The sequence below is a fragment of the Mesocricetus auratus genome, unplaced genomic scaffold (genome assembly GCF_017639785.1).
Source record: "Mesocricetus auratus isolate SY011 unplaced genomic scaffold, BCM_Maur_2.0 Super-Scaffold_100691, whole genome shotgun sequence".
Taxonomy (NCBI): Eukaryota; Metazoa; Chordata; class Mammalia; order Rodentia; family Cricetidae; genus Mesocricetus; species Mesocricetus auratus.
Genome location: NW_024429267.1, coordinates 22,850,048 through 22,866,268, shown reverse-complemented (window position 1 = coordinate 22,866,268; position 16,221 = coordinate 22,850,048). Strand labels below are relative to the sequence as shown.

The following is a 16,221-nucleotide window of genomic DNA, read 5'->3' as shown; positions in this document are numbered from 1 at the left end:
CCCGAGTGCTGGGATTAAAGGCGCCACCACCACCACCACCCGGCACATTAGGAGATTCTAGTTAGAACAAATCTGGAGAAATCCAGGTCATAGAACTCTGCAGCATGTTGCCAAAATAAAAGGAGCCAAACCAAGCAATAATACAGCAATGTTACAGACATGTTTTATATTTTCAAGATCTTTGAGTAAACACTCCAGAGTACTCTTGATATAGTTCCTAACTTACCATATTTGTCTCGTAAACCAACAGTGCATCGGAAGACTCCACCAAAGGCAACATCTTCACCAAATATTACTGAAAAATCATGTTCAAACAATATATTTAGTAATCAATCCCTAAATTTTAAGTCATGAAAAACAAGGAACTTAAATATTTAGATTTGAAATTATACATATACATATACATATTCATATCTGTGTAATACAAATGTGGTATGTATATATATTCATACATACATAAACCTTTTTTGCAGAATTCATATATGCATGTATAAATATGTACAAATAATCCTGTGTATGTGTAATACATACATGTGTATTCACACATACACATATACATGTAAGTGTATATATAAAGTCAACCAAACTTTAAAAACACAGCAATATCAAGATTAAGTTGCTAGAATAGAGCATTTAAGAGTGTACACTGAATTTGCATGGGAACCAAACTTGCGTCCCAGCACCCACATAAGTTGGCTAACAACCACCTGTAACTCCACCTCCAGGGAGATCTGACACCTCTAGCCCCTCACGGCCACTTGTACCCATACACAGACACACACACACACACACACACATAATAAAAACAATAAAACTTAAAAATAAGCACAAGTAGCCGGGCGGTGGTGGCACACGCCTTTAATCCCAGCACTCGGGAGGCAGAGGCAGACGGATCTCTTGTGAGTTCGAAGCCAGGCTGGACCGACAGCCTCCAAAACAATATAGAGAAACCCTGACTCGTAAAACCAAAAAAAAAAAAAAAAAAAAATAGGCACAAGTTACTTATGAAACTGTAAAAACAACCATATATCTATACAAATCAAGTCTTTATTATATAACTATCTAAACCAAGTGGCATTTCCTGTTTTTTCCTACACACAGGAGTAGCCAACAGGTGTCAGTCTGAAACCAACCTATGATAAGGGGACCACACATGCTGTGAAGAGCTAGTTAACAAAGATATACCAGAGACATGTGTCAGACGTAAGTGGAGTAAATATGTGTTACACTCCAAGTAGCTCCTTTTGCTTTAATGATTCGCTCAGGTCTCCAGTTCTGGAAGGAACAGAGCTGCATACACGCATTAAGTTTACCTGCAGTCGCTGGGCCATGGTGGCGCACGCCTTTAATCCCAGCACTCAGGAGGCAGAGTCAGGCAAATCTCTACGAGTTCGAGACCAGCCTGGTCTACAAGAGCTAGTTCCAGGACAGCCTCCAAAGACAGAGAGAAACCCTGTCTCAAAACCAAACAAACAAAAAGTTTACCTGCAGTAGGGTCTTTGGCCAATGAGTTATCCAAGGCACTTGTTATTGACTGAAAGAGGTTCATTTTCTGAGTTTGCCCTGTGAAAAAGTAAAGTTGCATTGCATCAAAAATCGTAAAAAAATGTAAAAAAAAAAAACCTGTTTCTTAACAGATAATTATATAACATGCAAAAAAGCAAGATACAAAGAAAGGAGCAGAATCTATCAAGGAATTTACCAAATTATTTGCAGAGATGACAGATTTATAAAAGATACAAAGGAAGTAAACACTCAGAGGCAGTGGATGAGGTAAACCCTATGTATACTAAACGATGCCTAAAAAACCAAGCAAACAGAGAGAAACAAGCAAATGGTGACGTGTCTGTAGATACACGCTACAACTTTCCACAGAAAAGAACCGAGTGGAAGCCAGACAGTGCTGGCCACCCTAGACAAATATTGGGAACGAAAGGCATAAAGAATGTACATAAAGAATGTTAAGACAGCTGACAGCCGCAAATGCCTATAGCTCTTGAGACATAAGGAAAGCTGAAGATAAACGGGTGTGCTAAATTGCTGGTGCTTGGGGAATACTAAAATCTCTTCCCTGAACATAAGACTCACTCCTTCCTATTGCTTAATTAAAATTCCTGCAGGCTAATGCCTGTCTTCAGAAATAGACTTTGGGAGGGACCATACGATGCGATACAGTGAAGGAACTCAGTGCCTCATAAACCAAACGTGCATCGGAAGGCTCCACCAAAGGCAATACTGCAAAACGATGTTCAAAGAATATATCTGGTGATCCCTAAACGCAGAACGAAAGCTAGCTAGTGATGGTTAGGTCCATCGTGGTTCATGACCCTCTCAACTTCATTACTCTGAGTGGTACAGCAAAGCTTTAGCTGACAGAATTCCTAAAATTGCAAGTTAAGAATAAGCATGACTTTGGCCCTTTGAGCAACCCAAATGCTGGCCCAAGGCCCACAGTTACTGTGACTTTAGGTCAACTCTCCAACAGCATTCGGTGCACAGGCAAACTTCCCATGAATCTCCTTCTAAGCAGACCTGCCCCAACCTTAACACTATCTACCTGACCCACTCTGGCCTTTGTCCCTCTAACCTACATGCTCCCTTAGTCACCCAATGTGAGGGAGTCAGGGTCCAATTACCACCATGGGTCATAACAGCTCCTGCTGTTGGCTTCAAACCTCTGACAGTGAAATGCTAGTCACTAGCCCTTTCTTCTTAGCCCAGCCAGACTCCTCGGTGAGCTCTGGCCTCTGCCACCTTTTTTTTTTTCAAAGTCACTTTGTTATTCCTTTATTTCTTAATCTGTAGGTAAGTAGCACAGGTTTGCTTAGTTTGTGTGGGACATTCATTCACATGTGTTCTTTTTTATGTCTTTTTTATTTAAATTAGAAGCAAGGTTGCTTCACATGTCAAACCCAGGTCCCTCTCCCTCTCCATCCCCTTCTCCCATGCTCTCCCACCAAACCCTCCACCCCCCTCCCCCAATCCCCACTCCTTTCCCCAGGGAGGGTGGCCTCTGTCATCTTTAAGCCCCGCATGGTTCTCTCTCAGCCTTGCCTCTGGCATGCTCCTGCTTGACCTCAGATGTCTCTCTGATCACTTAAGTAGTGCTGCATGCCCAAACTTCAGGCCTTGGCAGGCCCCTATCAGAATATCTGCTTCCCTCTTCACCCAGAATAATGTCCTGTTTATACTCTTGTTTCTGAAGGCAATAAGAATTCATTCAGAAAGTGTCATTACATCACCCATGTCAAAGACCACACGATCACACCAAATGTCCAGAATTACTGCATAAAGTATTTTTCCACAGGCTACAGCTGTGTCACTTAATAGTCGTCACCTTTCTTATAGCTTTCTCTACCCTGCTGCTCTGGTTTGCTTCCCTGTTGCTGTGATAAACACCATGACCTAAAGCAACCCGGGGAGGAAATGTTTACTTACTCTTACAGGTTACAGTCCCCCACCGAGGAAAGTCCGGGCTGAGGCGGGAAGCACAGAGGAAAGCTGCTTGCTGGCTGGCTTGCTCCATGGTATCCTTATACAAGCCAGGACCACCTGCTCAGCCTTCCACAACAATTAACAACCAACCGAATACCCCACAGACCAATGCCCCTAGGCTCAGCCAAGTTCACAGCTGACATTAACCAGAAGACCTAGCTATGCTCTTAAAGTTTTGGTGGTACAAAACATCAGATAACAGTTTAGAATAAACTTTTTTTCCTAAGGACAATAATATCCCCCACTTCATATATGTAATAACATACATACTTCATACATGTAGTAAGGTAATATTTTGCTTATTTAATAGGATTTTCACAGTTAAGAAACTAAGAATAAAAAGGCCTTAACAGCTAATACCATTTTTATTGTAATTTTTCTAACCATTTGAATTAATAGCAAATGCCCCTGCAAGATCTTTTCTTTTCTCAGAGTTAGGGATCCAACACATATGTTAGCCAAGTGATCCACCTTCAAACTCCCCCCCAACCATCTTGATTAGTCTTATCACATTTCTACTCAGCAAGTATTTACTAGAAAAAGAATTAAAACTTCAATAAAAATCACACATTGAGGCGGGAGGAAATGTGAGTTCAAAGCCACCCTAGGACATGGGAGGAGCTCCTATCTCAAAATAACCAAAAACAACAACAACAATCACACAAAGTAAATCTGGAATGTATTCTCAACACTAAAAATATTGCCTTGCCTAATGGGACATAACTTATAAGTTATTTATACATCAGTGTCAGCATACAAATTATATTTTCACTAGTAGATACTTTTGCCAAAGTTTGTAAAGTTTAGGTTTGGGGTACTCTCCAGCACTATTTCAAGTTACAAATGACAAATTCGATATAGCAACATCCACTTTCAATTCTTTTTAAAGCCGAAGCATAGGTGATACACGAGAAACCATATTATTCACAGGTACAACTTTATTTCATAATCTCACCGTGCAGTTGTCCTGCCTCAGCCTCCTGACAACCTGTTCCTCCAGCATTCCCTCTACTTGCCAGCTATGTATCCTTCTTTAACTCCCATTAAAACATGTCCCAAATATCTTCCCACAACTTGAGAGAACTCAAAACTAGACACAGACACACACAAACGCACGCACGCACGCACGCACACACGCACGCAAGCATGCACGGGTGCACACACACAGAGTTTGTACTAAAATGAAACTGAAAGGACTTGGACACAGCTCAATGATAGAAAGCTCCCCCCAGCATGCATGCTTCACTAACAAGAACAAAAAAAGTAAGACTCTAAATACAACTGTGTTTCTCTGTGATCACAATGTGTCTATGAAGCCCGAACATCTGGTGTCTTCCTTTATGGCTCTCTCATTTTTGTGTTTGTTTTAATTTGTTTTGATACTATGTAGCCCCTGATGGCCTGGAATTTGATACATAGACCAGCTGGCCTCAAGCTCATGGAGATCCACCTTACTCTGCCTCTAAATGCTAGGATTAAGGGCAACCACATCTAGATCTACCTTGTTTTTTAGAGGCCCTCACTGGGTGAGAGCTTACCAATTCGCTACACTGCATGGCCAGACAGCCCTAGGATCCTCCTGTCTCAGCCTCTGTAACTGGGATTCCAGGCAATCCCCTGCCACACCCAGTTTTTTTAATCTCAGCACTGAGAGGGCAGAAACAGGCAAATCTTTTAGTTCAAAGCCAGCCTAGTCAAGAATTAGTTCCAGAGCAGACAGAATCCTACAAAGCAAACCATATCACATCACCACCCCTCCCTACTGCGGGCCCCTCCTCCCCCCCCATAGGAAGCCCTACAAAAACCTCTGACCACACTGGAATAATCCCACTCCTTACATGTCCACAAGGTTCTGCTGAACCATTCCTGCCCACCTGAACTTTCCCATTTTGCATCACTGGTCCCAAGGCTCACCACTGAAGTCTTCTCTCAGTTGTATTATGTAAGCTCTCTGCTGCCTCAGAACCTATAGCCATGAATTCCTCCAGCCAGAATTCCCTTCTCCCATCTCTGGCTGCCTTTCTAAAACCTTGTCTAAACATCTTAGGAGCCTTGACTGACCTGTGTTATCCTCTTTCTTAAGCACCAGAACATTTCTCAAAGGTCACTGACTGCAGTGGGCCTTGGTTTAATTATACTCTTGCTTGCTATTTTCTGGCCATCTCCCTACCAAACTTCAATTCCAGGAGGACAGGGCCATGGCTATATCCACAGCATCTAGCAGTCTGACATCCAGAAAGAAATAAAGATGTGAGGGATGAATGAGTTAACCAGCGCACACATGCACACAATTAGTGAACCTTGGAACAAAGAGAGGCCAGGATGCAATTTGTAACACACGATAATGCAGACAGTACACACACCAGCCTAAGACAGGCCTGGCCTGGTTTGCTAAATTCATTATTCCCTGTGTCACTTAGTGAAAGCTGCCACTGCTAACTTTCAGTTCCCTCCTCTATAAAAACAAAAACAATGATATCTAATGTACAGAATCATTGTGAGAAACCCAATGTCTATCAAGGTACTATCTATCAAGCAGCCAATGTCCAGAGTTTCCACTCCATGTTGGCATCTACCTCCCCTTTCTCCTCCCTACAGAGACTTATTGTAGTACCGCAGCTGTGGGACACCAGTAACTACATGGATCATCTCACTAGGTTCCCACAGTACAGATGAGCCTGGTAAGATACACAAAGATTAATGTGCAGGGACAATGTCACAATGCAAAGATGCCAAGGGAGGAATAAAATTCAGCCATGTGCTGGCTCAACCTATAATACCAGCACTTAGAAGGCTGAAGAAAGAGCTATGTAGTAATTTCTTGGCCCACCTGGGCTGCAGTGTGAGAACTTTTCTGTAAGAAAGGAGGGAGCTGGGCAGTGGTGGTGAGTGCTTTTAATCCCAACACTCCAGAGGCAGAGACAGGCAGATCTCTGTGAATTTGAGACCAGCTTGGTTTACTGAGTGAGTTCCAGGACAGCCTCAAAAGCTACAGAAAACTTCTGTCTCCAAAATAAAACAAACAAACAAACAACAACAAAACACAGAGAACACAGAGAGGAAGAAAGGAGGGAGGGAGGGAGGGAGGGAGGGAGGGAGGGAGGGGGCAGAAAGCACAAACCCACAGCTCCTAACTTCTGGGTGATACTGCCTCTGGAATTCCAAAATGAGATGAAGAGGAAAATAATTCAGTTCCTGAATGCTCAAAAGAAACTGAACGTAGTAAATGATTTGAGTGGGAAGGGTGCGTTCCTGCTGAGATACACAAGCAGCAGCATTTTCAACAAAGGCCAGATGTGACATGAGCAGAGCCAAGAGGTGTGGAGCCTGTGTTAAGGCTCCCACACAGTGTGTGAATAACTCTAGGACAGAGCTCCGTGGAAATACCCCTGGCAGCCAGGCTGAGCTAGTGTCCTTCTGAAAATAGAAAGGAAACATCTGTGTCTCAACTTCTTCATTCTTAAAGTGTGGATGATAACGTGACCTCCATCACAGCCTGTCTCACAAGGTCACATTTTGGGCAATACAAATACCAAATCCAACAGGTCAAAGAGGGATTATCTGACATCAAGGGTTACCAACTTTGCCATCAAGTTGTTTTAATGGCAGACCAGCATTCAGACAGCCTGCCTTACATTACTATCCACCAATACTTCATGTTAAAATTTAAGCCTCTGTCTTGAACCCTCTCTTTCTGCGAAGATGGGAATGTGCCCCAGAATTCCCTACTTGTATCAGTGGTCCTGGCACTGTACCCTCTGTCTTAGTTAGGATTTCTATTGCTGTGAAGAGACACCATGACCACGGCAATCTTATAAGGAAAACATTTAATTGAGGGGACTTGTTTATGGTTTCAGAGGTTCAGTCCATTATCAACATGGCGGGGAGCATGGCAGACAGCTTGGTGGCATACGTGGTGCTGGAGTAGCTAAGAGTCCTACATCTTGCAGGCAACAGGAAGTCGACTAAAACACTGGTGGTAACCTAAGCATAGGAAACCTCAAAGCCCACCCCCACAGGGACGCACTTCCTCCAACAAGGTCACACCCACTCCAGTAAAGCCACACCTCTAATAGTGCCACTCCCTATGAGATCATGGGGGCCAATTCGATTCAAACTACCACACCCTCGGTCATAGTAAATCCCAACCATCGGCCTGGTAATATCTAGAATCACTTAAGAGGCAAGCCTCAAGACACAACTGTGAGTGGTCACCTAGAAGAGGTTCGTTTGGTGGGAAGGCCTATCGTTAATGCCAGCACCACTAATGACGGGCTGAGTGCGGGCTGCATAAAAAGGAAGGAAGGGCTGAGCACGGCATTCATCCCACTCTGCTGCCTGACTGCAGATGTCATGGGACCAGCTTCCTCAAGCTCCTGCCGCCATGACTTATCCAACATGATGAGCTGCACCTTGAACTGTGAGCCAAGACACAGCCTTCCTTCCTTAAGTTGCTGTTCATCTGGGCAATGTATTCCATCAAAAAGAAAGTACTACATCTCCCTTTTAGCCTTTTTTTTGCTACAAATGATTATGTCATCTTCAATACCCTTCCCCAGCACCCACTGGTAAATCAGGGCTAAACTGCATCAATATTCCCAAAATTGCTGCCACACACTGGCACTCCAAGTTCAATTTCACCCTCTCACCTGAGGATTGACAGTACTCAAAGCTTAGCTCTCAGCTCCTCACTACACAGCCAGAAATGCTTTCCACTAACTTCTTTAACAACACAAACACATCTCAAATCCCTCTCTTCCTAGAAACAAATGACGGCCTCCTACAGCACAAAAGCATTTGAACCAAAGTGCAATGCACCCATCACAGTCTGTGGTACACTGCAGGCAAGTGATACTCTCTCCCCAAACTCTGTCCTGAATTTTAAACCCTCATTTATTCTTTCACATGTCTTCCTTTTTTCTTCCAAATTAACACACTTCCCATTGCTCAGACAAACACCATGCTTCCTAATCTGACTTTACTCAAAATATTCCCACCTCTATAACACTAAAAAAAAAAATCCCACAAACAAAAGGCCTTGGTCTACCCCTGATCATCACCAAACCCGCATATCCCACTGTCCGAAGCATCTCAATCATGGAGGTTTTCTGTTGTGGGACATTTGTACACTGTGTGAAGATGTGCTGCTGTAACTGGTGTAATAAGATGTTGAACATCCAGTAGCTAAGCAGAACTTCCGGGCAGAGGGAACTCTGGGAAGAAAAAGAGGTGGAGCCACCAGCCAGACACAGAGGAAGCAGGATGGGCAGTAAGAAGATGAGGTGATGAGCCACGTGGAAGAACACAGATTTAAAAATGTGGGTCGATTTAAGTTATAAGAGCTAGTTAGCAACAAGCCTAAACTAAGGCTGGGCTTTCATAATGAATGATAAGTCTCCATGTAGCTATTTGTAAAATCCAACTACATACATCCAGTGACATATACCCAATAAGGCCTGAGAAAGCTTGAGAAAGAAAAAAGTTCTGAATAAGCAGCTTCCTGGAAGCCATGGTGTCTCAGGTAGGCTCGGCGGTACAGAGGTGCAGCTCTTTTACGCCCTTAGTGTGGCGAGGCACTTGAGCAGCCAGCACTGGGCACAAACACCTGCTGCAGGTAGACACAACAAATTCCCAGAGCTGAGCCAGGTGAATGCAGCTCAGGGGCTGGCACCTGCAAGCATGAAGCTAGGCTCTCATAGCACTGAGGGGGCAGAGCCAGCCACCAGTGTGCCATGTGCTAAGAGGGACCACACTGTAGCCTAGCAGTTTAAGATTTGGTTCACGTGGTCAGGGAGGCTGCAGATGTGCAGAAAGTCAGGTCCAGACTAAGAAAGTCTATGAACAAGTATAATATTCTTAAATTATGCTTAGATGCTCAAGAAAGAAAAGAAAATGTATATAGACAGTCACAGAAAACAATAAATAGTTTAAAATAATAAAGTCTTTAAAGAAAGAGTAAAGTCATATTTTTTTTTTAAAGTCACATAAAGATGGGAACTACAAAGGGTGTCTGGATCCTATATGGTGCTTTCCTGACTTTGAATATTTTAAATGCTAATAAAAAAATAGCTGCTGAGAGACACTGGATTATGGAACTGCTAAATTAAACCATATGGATTTGTTAGCAAAAAAAAAAAAAAAAAAGCAGATAAAACTACAAGACAGGGGACATATAAACTAATCCCTGGACATGGGAACAGCTTTGAGACTGGATGAGACATGATAAATCTACATGGCTGTAGAGTCCTCATGTCTTATTATTGCATGCCATCCTTTTTTTGTCCTTAAATAATATTTTAAAAGAATTATAGTTCCAAGAACACAGGCTTGAAACAGTCCCTGCCCAAATCTAGGCTCCCTATTTCCTCCTTTCCCTGGACAAACATACATTTAGTGCCTACTGCATGCTGGCCTGAAGCTAAGCCAAGAGTCCAGCAGGTAGTAGGGTCCCTCAGAAAGTCAGTGTTCTCAGTGCCTCTGGCTGTGGCAGATGCTGCTGCCTAACTGGTATCCCAGGTACATATGGTAGAGTAGGTCAGCTGGCTTGCTGCTCTTTCCTGGCCTTGGTGGAACTTATTGCAAAAGATGAGTGATTGCATACTGTTTGGGCAAGCCATCCTTCTATATGGCATGGATAGATAAATGTTGCTTTACATTTTTTAATGAGCTGTATAGGTACAATACCTTAAGAGTAGAAACACATTTACAGTATAACAAATATAACCTTAAATTTATATCAATATACAAAAATCTATACCAATGTAAAATATTTGAGGCTAGTAGTGGCTTTTTAGTTTAAAAGTAGATTCAATAATCTACCCTTTTATCTTATCACTCCTATATCCCCCCTTCTCTTTCTTTTCAGAAGATTCCTGAATCTAACCTAGTTTAGTTTTCCCCTAACCATGACCACTAACAACTTGCAACCAACCCCCCTAAATGATGATGAACATTCATAACCCACTGAATAACTAAAACCCATATGCCCCACCTCTTGGGAATATGAGCATTGTGTTTTCTAGACTGATTCCTGTTGTCTGGGGGCAATGGCATCTTTAGTGGTCCTGAGAAAATTGGGATAATGGTCAATTCCTGGGAGAGCTAGCTGTATCATTTGTTGTTTAGTCTCTGTGGGATGGGAAAGTACAGAACTTATTTTAAGCCCTGGTGAGAGTAGTCTGTGAGGCTGGACCCTCTCAGCTAGCAGTTTTGAAGATATTTTGAAAGTGGATTTTTGTGGAAACTGCAACAGAGGCATTCTGAGAGTCTGGATCACCTGGGCTACTTGTCTTCATTGGTGTCTGGTCTTTTTGTTCTGAAAACACAAACTTTTAAAGATAACATACATATCTATATTAACACAAGTTTGGAATTCATAGTATGCACAAGTCAGCTAAAGATGATATTTTGTTCTTTGTTTGACCAGGCAAAAAGCATCTGTTAACCGTATTAGTCTGTTTGAACTGTATTACCTGTTTACTCAGGTAATATTTTATCCTTCTTGGATCTTTGTTGGAGTTGAAGACTAAATAGTTATAGTTACAGTTTTCCTTGTTTCCAAATTCAGAAAAAATAAAAACTTACATAAGAGATGTAAAGTTTATAAGGTTGGGAAACATAAAAGCTTAAATTGTTTATCTAAAAAGATATTTTAAGATCTAAAATTATGTTTTTAGGATGACAATATAAGTTATGATAAAAAATGGCATATGCCAAATATAACTAGACTGGACATTGTAAATGCACCTCTTTTTCTTTTATTATTAATTATGAAGCTGTTGGCCATTTTCTATGGTTTCTTGTTGGCTAGCTCTGACTTAATTATTAACCCATAGCTGCTAATCTAAGTAGTAAATGCAATTCTTACCTGATAATTGTTCTTAATGTATATATTTTTACCATGTTAGAGTTAAAACCTTTCCTTTTAAAAATAATAAAAATTTTAAAAATTAAAAAAAAACTTTCCTTTTTATTTAGGCAAAAGAGGAAATGTTGTGGGTTATTTGTACACTGTGAAGATGTACTGCTGTGATTGATGTAATAAAATGCTGAGTCGTCAATAGTTAGTCAGGAGAGTATAGGTGGGACTTCTGGGCAGAGAGAGAACTCTGGGAAGAAGGTAGAGCCTCCAGTCAGATGGTAAAGGAAACAGGACAGTCAGCACAGGGATGAGGTAATGAGCCACACAGAGAATGTAGATTTAAAAATATAGGTTAATTTAAATTGTAATAGTTAGGAAATAAAAAATGAACTAATTAGGGTGGAGCGGGACAGTGGTGGCGCACAGCTTTAATCCCAGCACTCAGTAGGCAGAGGCAGGTGAATCTCTATAAATTTGAGGCCAACATGGTCTACAGAGTGAGTTCCAGGACAGCCAAAGCTACAGAGAAATTCTGTTTTGAAGAAGAAAAAAAAAAAAACTAGTTAGGAACAAGCGTAAGTGAAAGCTGAGCTTTCACAGTTGACAATAGGTCTCTGTGTGCTCTTTTGTGAGCTGGTGGCCCAAAGGAAAATCCAACTACAGTTTTCTCTGTTGATACAACACAGGATGACCTTACTCAGGGCCTTAAACCTCTTGGGTATTGTTTCTACCTGAAAAACAATGTTCCAGTGGTCTTTGCAAAGACAAGCCCTTGTCCCCATTCACTGTGTAGCTTCAAAGTCACCTATTTGAAGTTGATCCTGATCACCAACTGAAGCAGTCCCTTTCCCATGTGAAATGAAATAAAGTAGATGAATGAAAAGCATTCGCAGCACATGTGAAGGCCAGAGAGTAAGTATCTTCACTAACAGCCATAACACATGAAGCTTTAGCACTATCTGTGAGGCTGTCAAGTCAGACACAATGGGGCCTGAAAGTTGACTCTGTTCTTTACCACACTTGGGAAGGTCACAGACATCTCTGAGCCTCGATGTACAATACACATAATACCATCTAGCTCAGGTGACTCTGTAAACGTAACAGACGGATGCCCATTACTCAATAATGGAGGATAGTGTCAGCACTGACAGGATTAAAGACAAACAGCCCAGCTTTCAAAATACGGAAAAAGAAAAACTCAAGTCACAAGAGAACATTCACGACTGAGCAAATGTATGGGGAAGGAGTCCTCAGCCAACGTGCAGCAAAGGCAAACACAAGGGCGCGTTCCTGGGATCCAGCATTCACCCTAACTCATTCTTATATCCTCGCCTCTTACACTTGATACACCAAACATCTTATACAGACTAGGTGTAGACCAGGCATTTTAAAACTCCATTCAGCCGTTCATATTTTTGAATGAGAACTCTAATCTCTGGGGCTCTAACATGGGGGTGTGTGGGGGCATGGAACATGGAATGTATCTATCTGCATGTTTTATAACACTATGAAACTATAACAAATGCATGATGGTGCCTATAAAAGTTGCCCTTTACTGAGTTAGTGCTTCCAAATTGCCACATACTGTGTTAAATATATTAGTGACATTCTTATTCAGCCCTTAGTTCTCCTCTCCTTTTGAAGTAGCTATTATCATTAATCCCTTAATTATAGAGAAACAAAGGCTTGTGGACATGATAACTTCAAAGTCTCATATGATGGGGACAAGACCAAACTCAAGACACTGACTCTCAATACTGAATTCTACAGGTTATCAAAACCCTACAGCATTACAGGAAAGTCTTTCTAATTAATGCAACTTGGACTAGTATTAAAATTACAACTATGGGAAACACAGTGAGTTGGAAGAATGAACTTCAAAGGGCTTAGCAGCATTTGTACCGTTTTTATAGTGACAGCATAGAGACATGACAACACTCGGGTTTTAGTAATTTCACAATTGTGGAAGGGAGAATTAGAAGACCTGTGCTCCATTTCTCTATTACTAGGCCAAAGTTTCTTTGCTGTGAAGACAGCATTGAAGGCTAGGAGGGGAAAAAAAAAGAATCAACTGTAGTTCATCTTTCTAATCTACTATTTCACGAAACTGGGAAGACTGATCGGTAAATTATTTCTAAATGCTTTCATTGCCTCATGTAGAGTGGCAGTTCTAGAGTCTAGATTAGTAGATTCCAAACTTTGGAGCTATCTGTCAACTTATGTGTGCTTTTGAATAATCTGCTTCAAGGCATCAGTTTATCTAACCGCGAAGCAAAAAATTAAAACATGACCTGTCACATGAGATTAAAGCTTGTCCTATAAACCAAATGAGATGAGGAATGCAAATTTCACCAACAGCAGCAAGCACTCAACAACTATTTTTCACAAATAAAGACGGGCTTCCAAAAAAACCAGCCCCAGTGTGGGAGAAGTCATTAAACAAGAAAACGGGACACGTGTCCTTACTGACTCCTGATACTCTGCAGATAGACCTTAGGCGATTACACAAAACTTACAAAAGTGGAAGAAAGGCGGCACAATAGGAGCCTGACCCATACCTAACTTTCTCACTCCTACCTGTGTCGATTACCTCAGCTGGCCAAATGCGAGCAGAGCTCAGCAGAAGCTCACTATTGGGTTCAAACAGAAGTCTGGATTCTTTCCCATATCCAGGCAGAACCTGTTTCATGACCTTGAGAAAATTAAATTCCACTATTTACTCCCTAGGTTTACTCTTCCCTTCCAAATGAAAAAGGAGAAGAAGAAAGAAAAGTCCTTTACGGACTGCTGCCTCAAGTTGGTGACCCAATCCTGGCAAGGGAACACCTAAGGGGCCTGATAAGGAAAAGCAGGAATGAAGCTAAGAGGAAAGAGGGGCGCTCTTTCTGCACCCTCGGGCCCTAGCAGAAGGCAGGGTGCCTCTCACCTATCCTGAAGGTGCCCGGGGGCAGCATCTGAAGGGAAGAGTCACCAAGAAAGAGCAACAAGATCGCAAGCCGTCCCGAGGCGGGGATGGACCCGGGATGTAGGGAGGTCGCCCGGTCTCACCATACTGCAGGGACTCCGGGTCCGGCTGGAAAGTGAAGTGGGCCACCCGCCGCTTCTGGGCCGCGCCCTCGCCTCCGGGTGGCAGGAAGCCTTGCACCAGCCCAGCGCAGCGCGGTCCGCACCACCGCCGCTCCGCTCCCGCAGCTCGGAGCCGCAGAAGCCCGGCCGTGCGGGAAGCCACCGCCGCCATCCCCGGGTCTCAGGCACCGCAGCCCACGCTGCCGGCAGGGAGGGCGGAGCTGCATGGCGGGCCTCCACATTGGGCGGTTTGGGGGGGCGGGTCCGTGAAAGAAACCAATTGGAGATGGAATTTCGGGGGCGGGGATGGAGACGCGGTGACCTGGAAGCCGGTTCAGACGGAAGCTGGCCCTAGGGCCGTGAAGTCTGAGATGCGAGCCCTGGATGCTGAGCCACCCCAAATTCAATAGCGTGGCCTGCGGTGTTACACACCGCGACTGGCTGTGTTGGTATCCAGTACCATTTTTACCGTGTCATTTCCTGTAGCTTTTTCATTTTTACAATTCTACTTCCTTCTGTGTTTCTCCTATTGAGTGCCGGATGGTAAAGGTTAGTGATTACTGGGACAGGCATTGGTTTCGGGTTTCAGAAAACCGTAGAATCCCTAGAAGAGCCATCATGCATTTTGAAATAATAAATATAGGGATTTTTATTGAGTTTTGTTTTTCCTGACTTAGATAATAGCAAAAAAAAAAAAAAAACAGGTAAATAGAGATTTCTGACTTCAAATCCACTAGGAGTTCTTGCCCAGGTACAACAGAAAGTACCTGGTGGAGTACCCTATGTAAGTTAGAAATGTGTAAACTATACAAAATAATCAGCTTTATAAATTTTATTTTAAAATATTCAAGTATTTTAAAGTATACATCCTTCTTGGTTGTGAGTTGGTAGATAGCCATAAAAAATTAAAATACAACAGAGACAAACAAGAAAGTGTATCAGCTAAAGGAAGATTCCAGAATGGTGGAAGAATTCTGGTGACAGACTGAGAGAATGAAGAGGAAGGACCTTTGTGACCTTTAATGGCAGAGAAACGTCATCTATTGCTTGTCCTTTTTTGTGAATTTGACACAAGCCAGCAGGGTCATCTGGGAAGAGGGACCCTCAATTGAGAAAATGTTTTCATTAGATTAGCCTGTACACAAGTCTATGGGGACATTTTCTTGATTAATATTTGGTGTGAGTCTCCCAGTACACCGTAGGCTGCGCTACACTTGGGCAATGGTCCTGTTGTGTAAGCAGGGGAACCCCACAGAAGAGGAGGAAGGACTGTAGAAGTGGGAGGGGTTGGAGGGGTCAAGGACCCAGTCTACAGAATCAACCAAGCCGGACTATGGGAGCTCACAGAGACTAAGGCAGCAATCACAGAGCCTATATGGGTCTGATCTGGTCCTCTATATGTACATTATGTTGTTGTGTAGCTTGGTATTCTTGTGGAACTCCTAACAGTCGGGGTGGGGAGTATCTCTGCTTCTTTTACCTACTCTTGGGACTCTTTTCCTCCTACTGGGTTGCCAGGTCCAGCCTTAATATGAGGGTTTGTGCCTAGTCTTATTATAACTTGCTATGCCATGTTCAGTTGACACCCCTGGGAGTCCTGCTCTCTTTCTGAAGGGAAATGAAGGAGGAATGCAGAAGAGGGAGGGTTGTGGGAGGGGCAGGGGGAGTGAAGGGAGAGGAAACTGGTTGGGATGTAATGTATGAGAGCAGAAAACAATTTTTTAAAAGACCCTTTAAGTCACATTAATAAAAAGGAAGCAGGTGGTGTTAAAAGAAAGAGGAGGAGGAGGAGGCCAGCT

General features: G+C 42.8%; 1 protein-coding gene across 9 annotated transcripts in view; it reads right to left on the bottom strand.

Annotated features, from left to right (window-relative positions):
- The window catches only part of Bckdhb (branched chain keto acid dehydrogenase E1 subunit beta), a 178,280-nt gene extending 163,649 nt beyond the window's left edge, over positions 1-14,631 (bottom strand). For 5 of the 9 annotated variants that reach the window (XR_005874734.1, XR_005874736.1, XR_005874735.1 and 2 more), the window contains exons 1-3: positions 14,405-14,630; positions 1,486-1,563; positions 227-295 (exon numbers count right to left, since the gene is read on the bottom strand). Coding sequence is in view for 5 of the 9 variants with exons in the window: in XM_040739768.1 (XP_040595702.1) it covers positions 227-295; positions 1,486-1,563; positions 14,405-14,594 (337 nt within the window). In the remaining 4 variants the exon portion in view is untranslated. Of the gene's footprint in view, positions 1-226; positions 296-1,485; positions 1,564-14,282; positions 14,304-14,404 lie in introns of those variants that run through there. The other 4 variants (XM_021229328.2, XM_005073687.4, XM_040739770.1 and 1 more) reach the window with 4 other exon arrangements.
- Between the last annotated feature and the right edge of the window lie 1,590 nt (positions 14,632-16,221).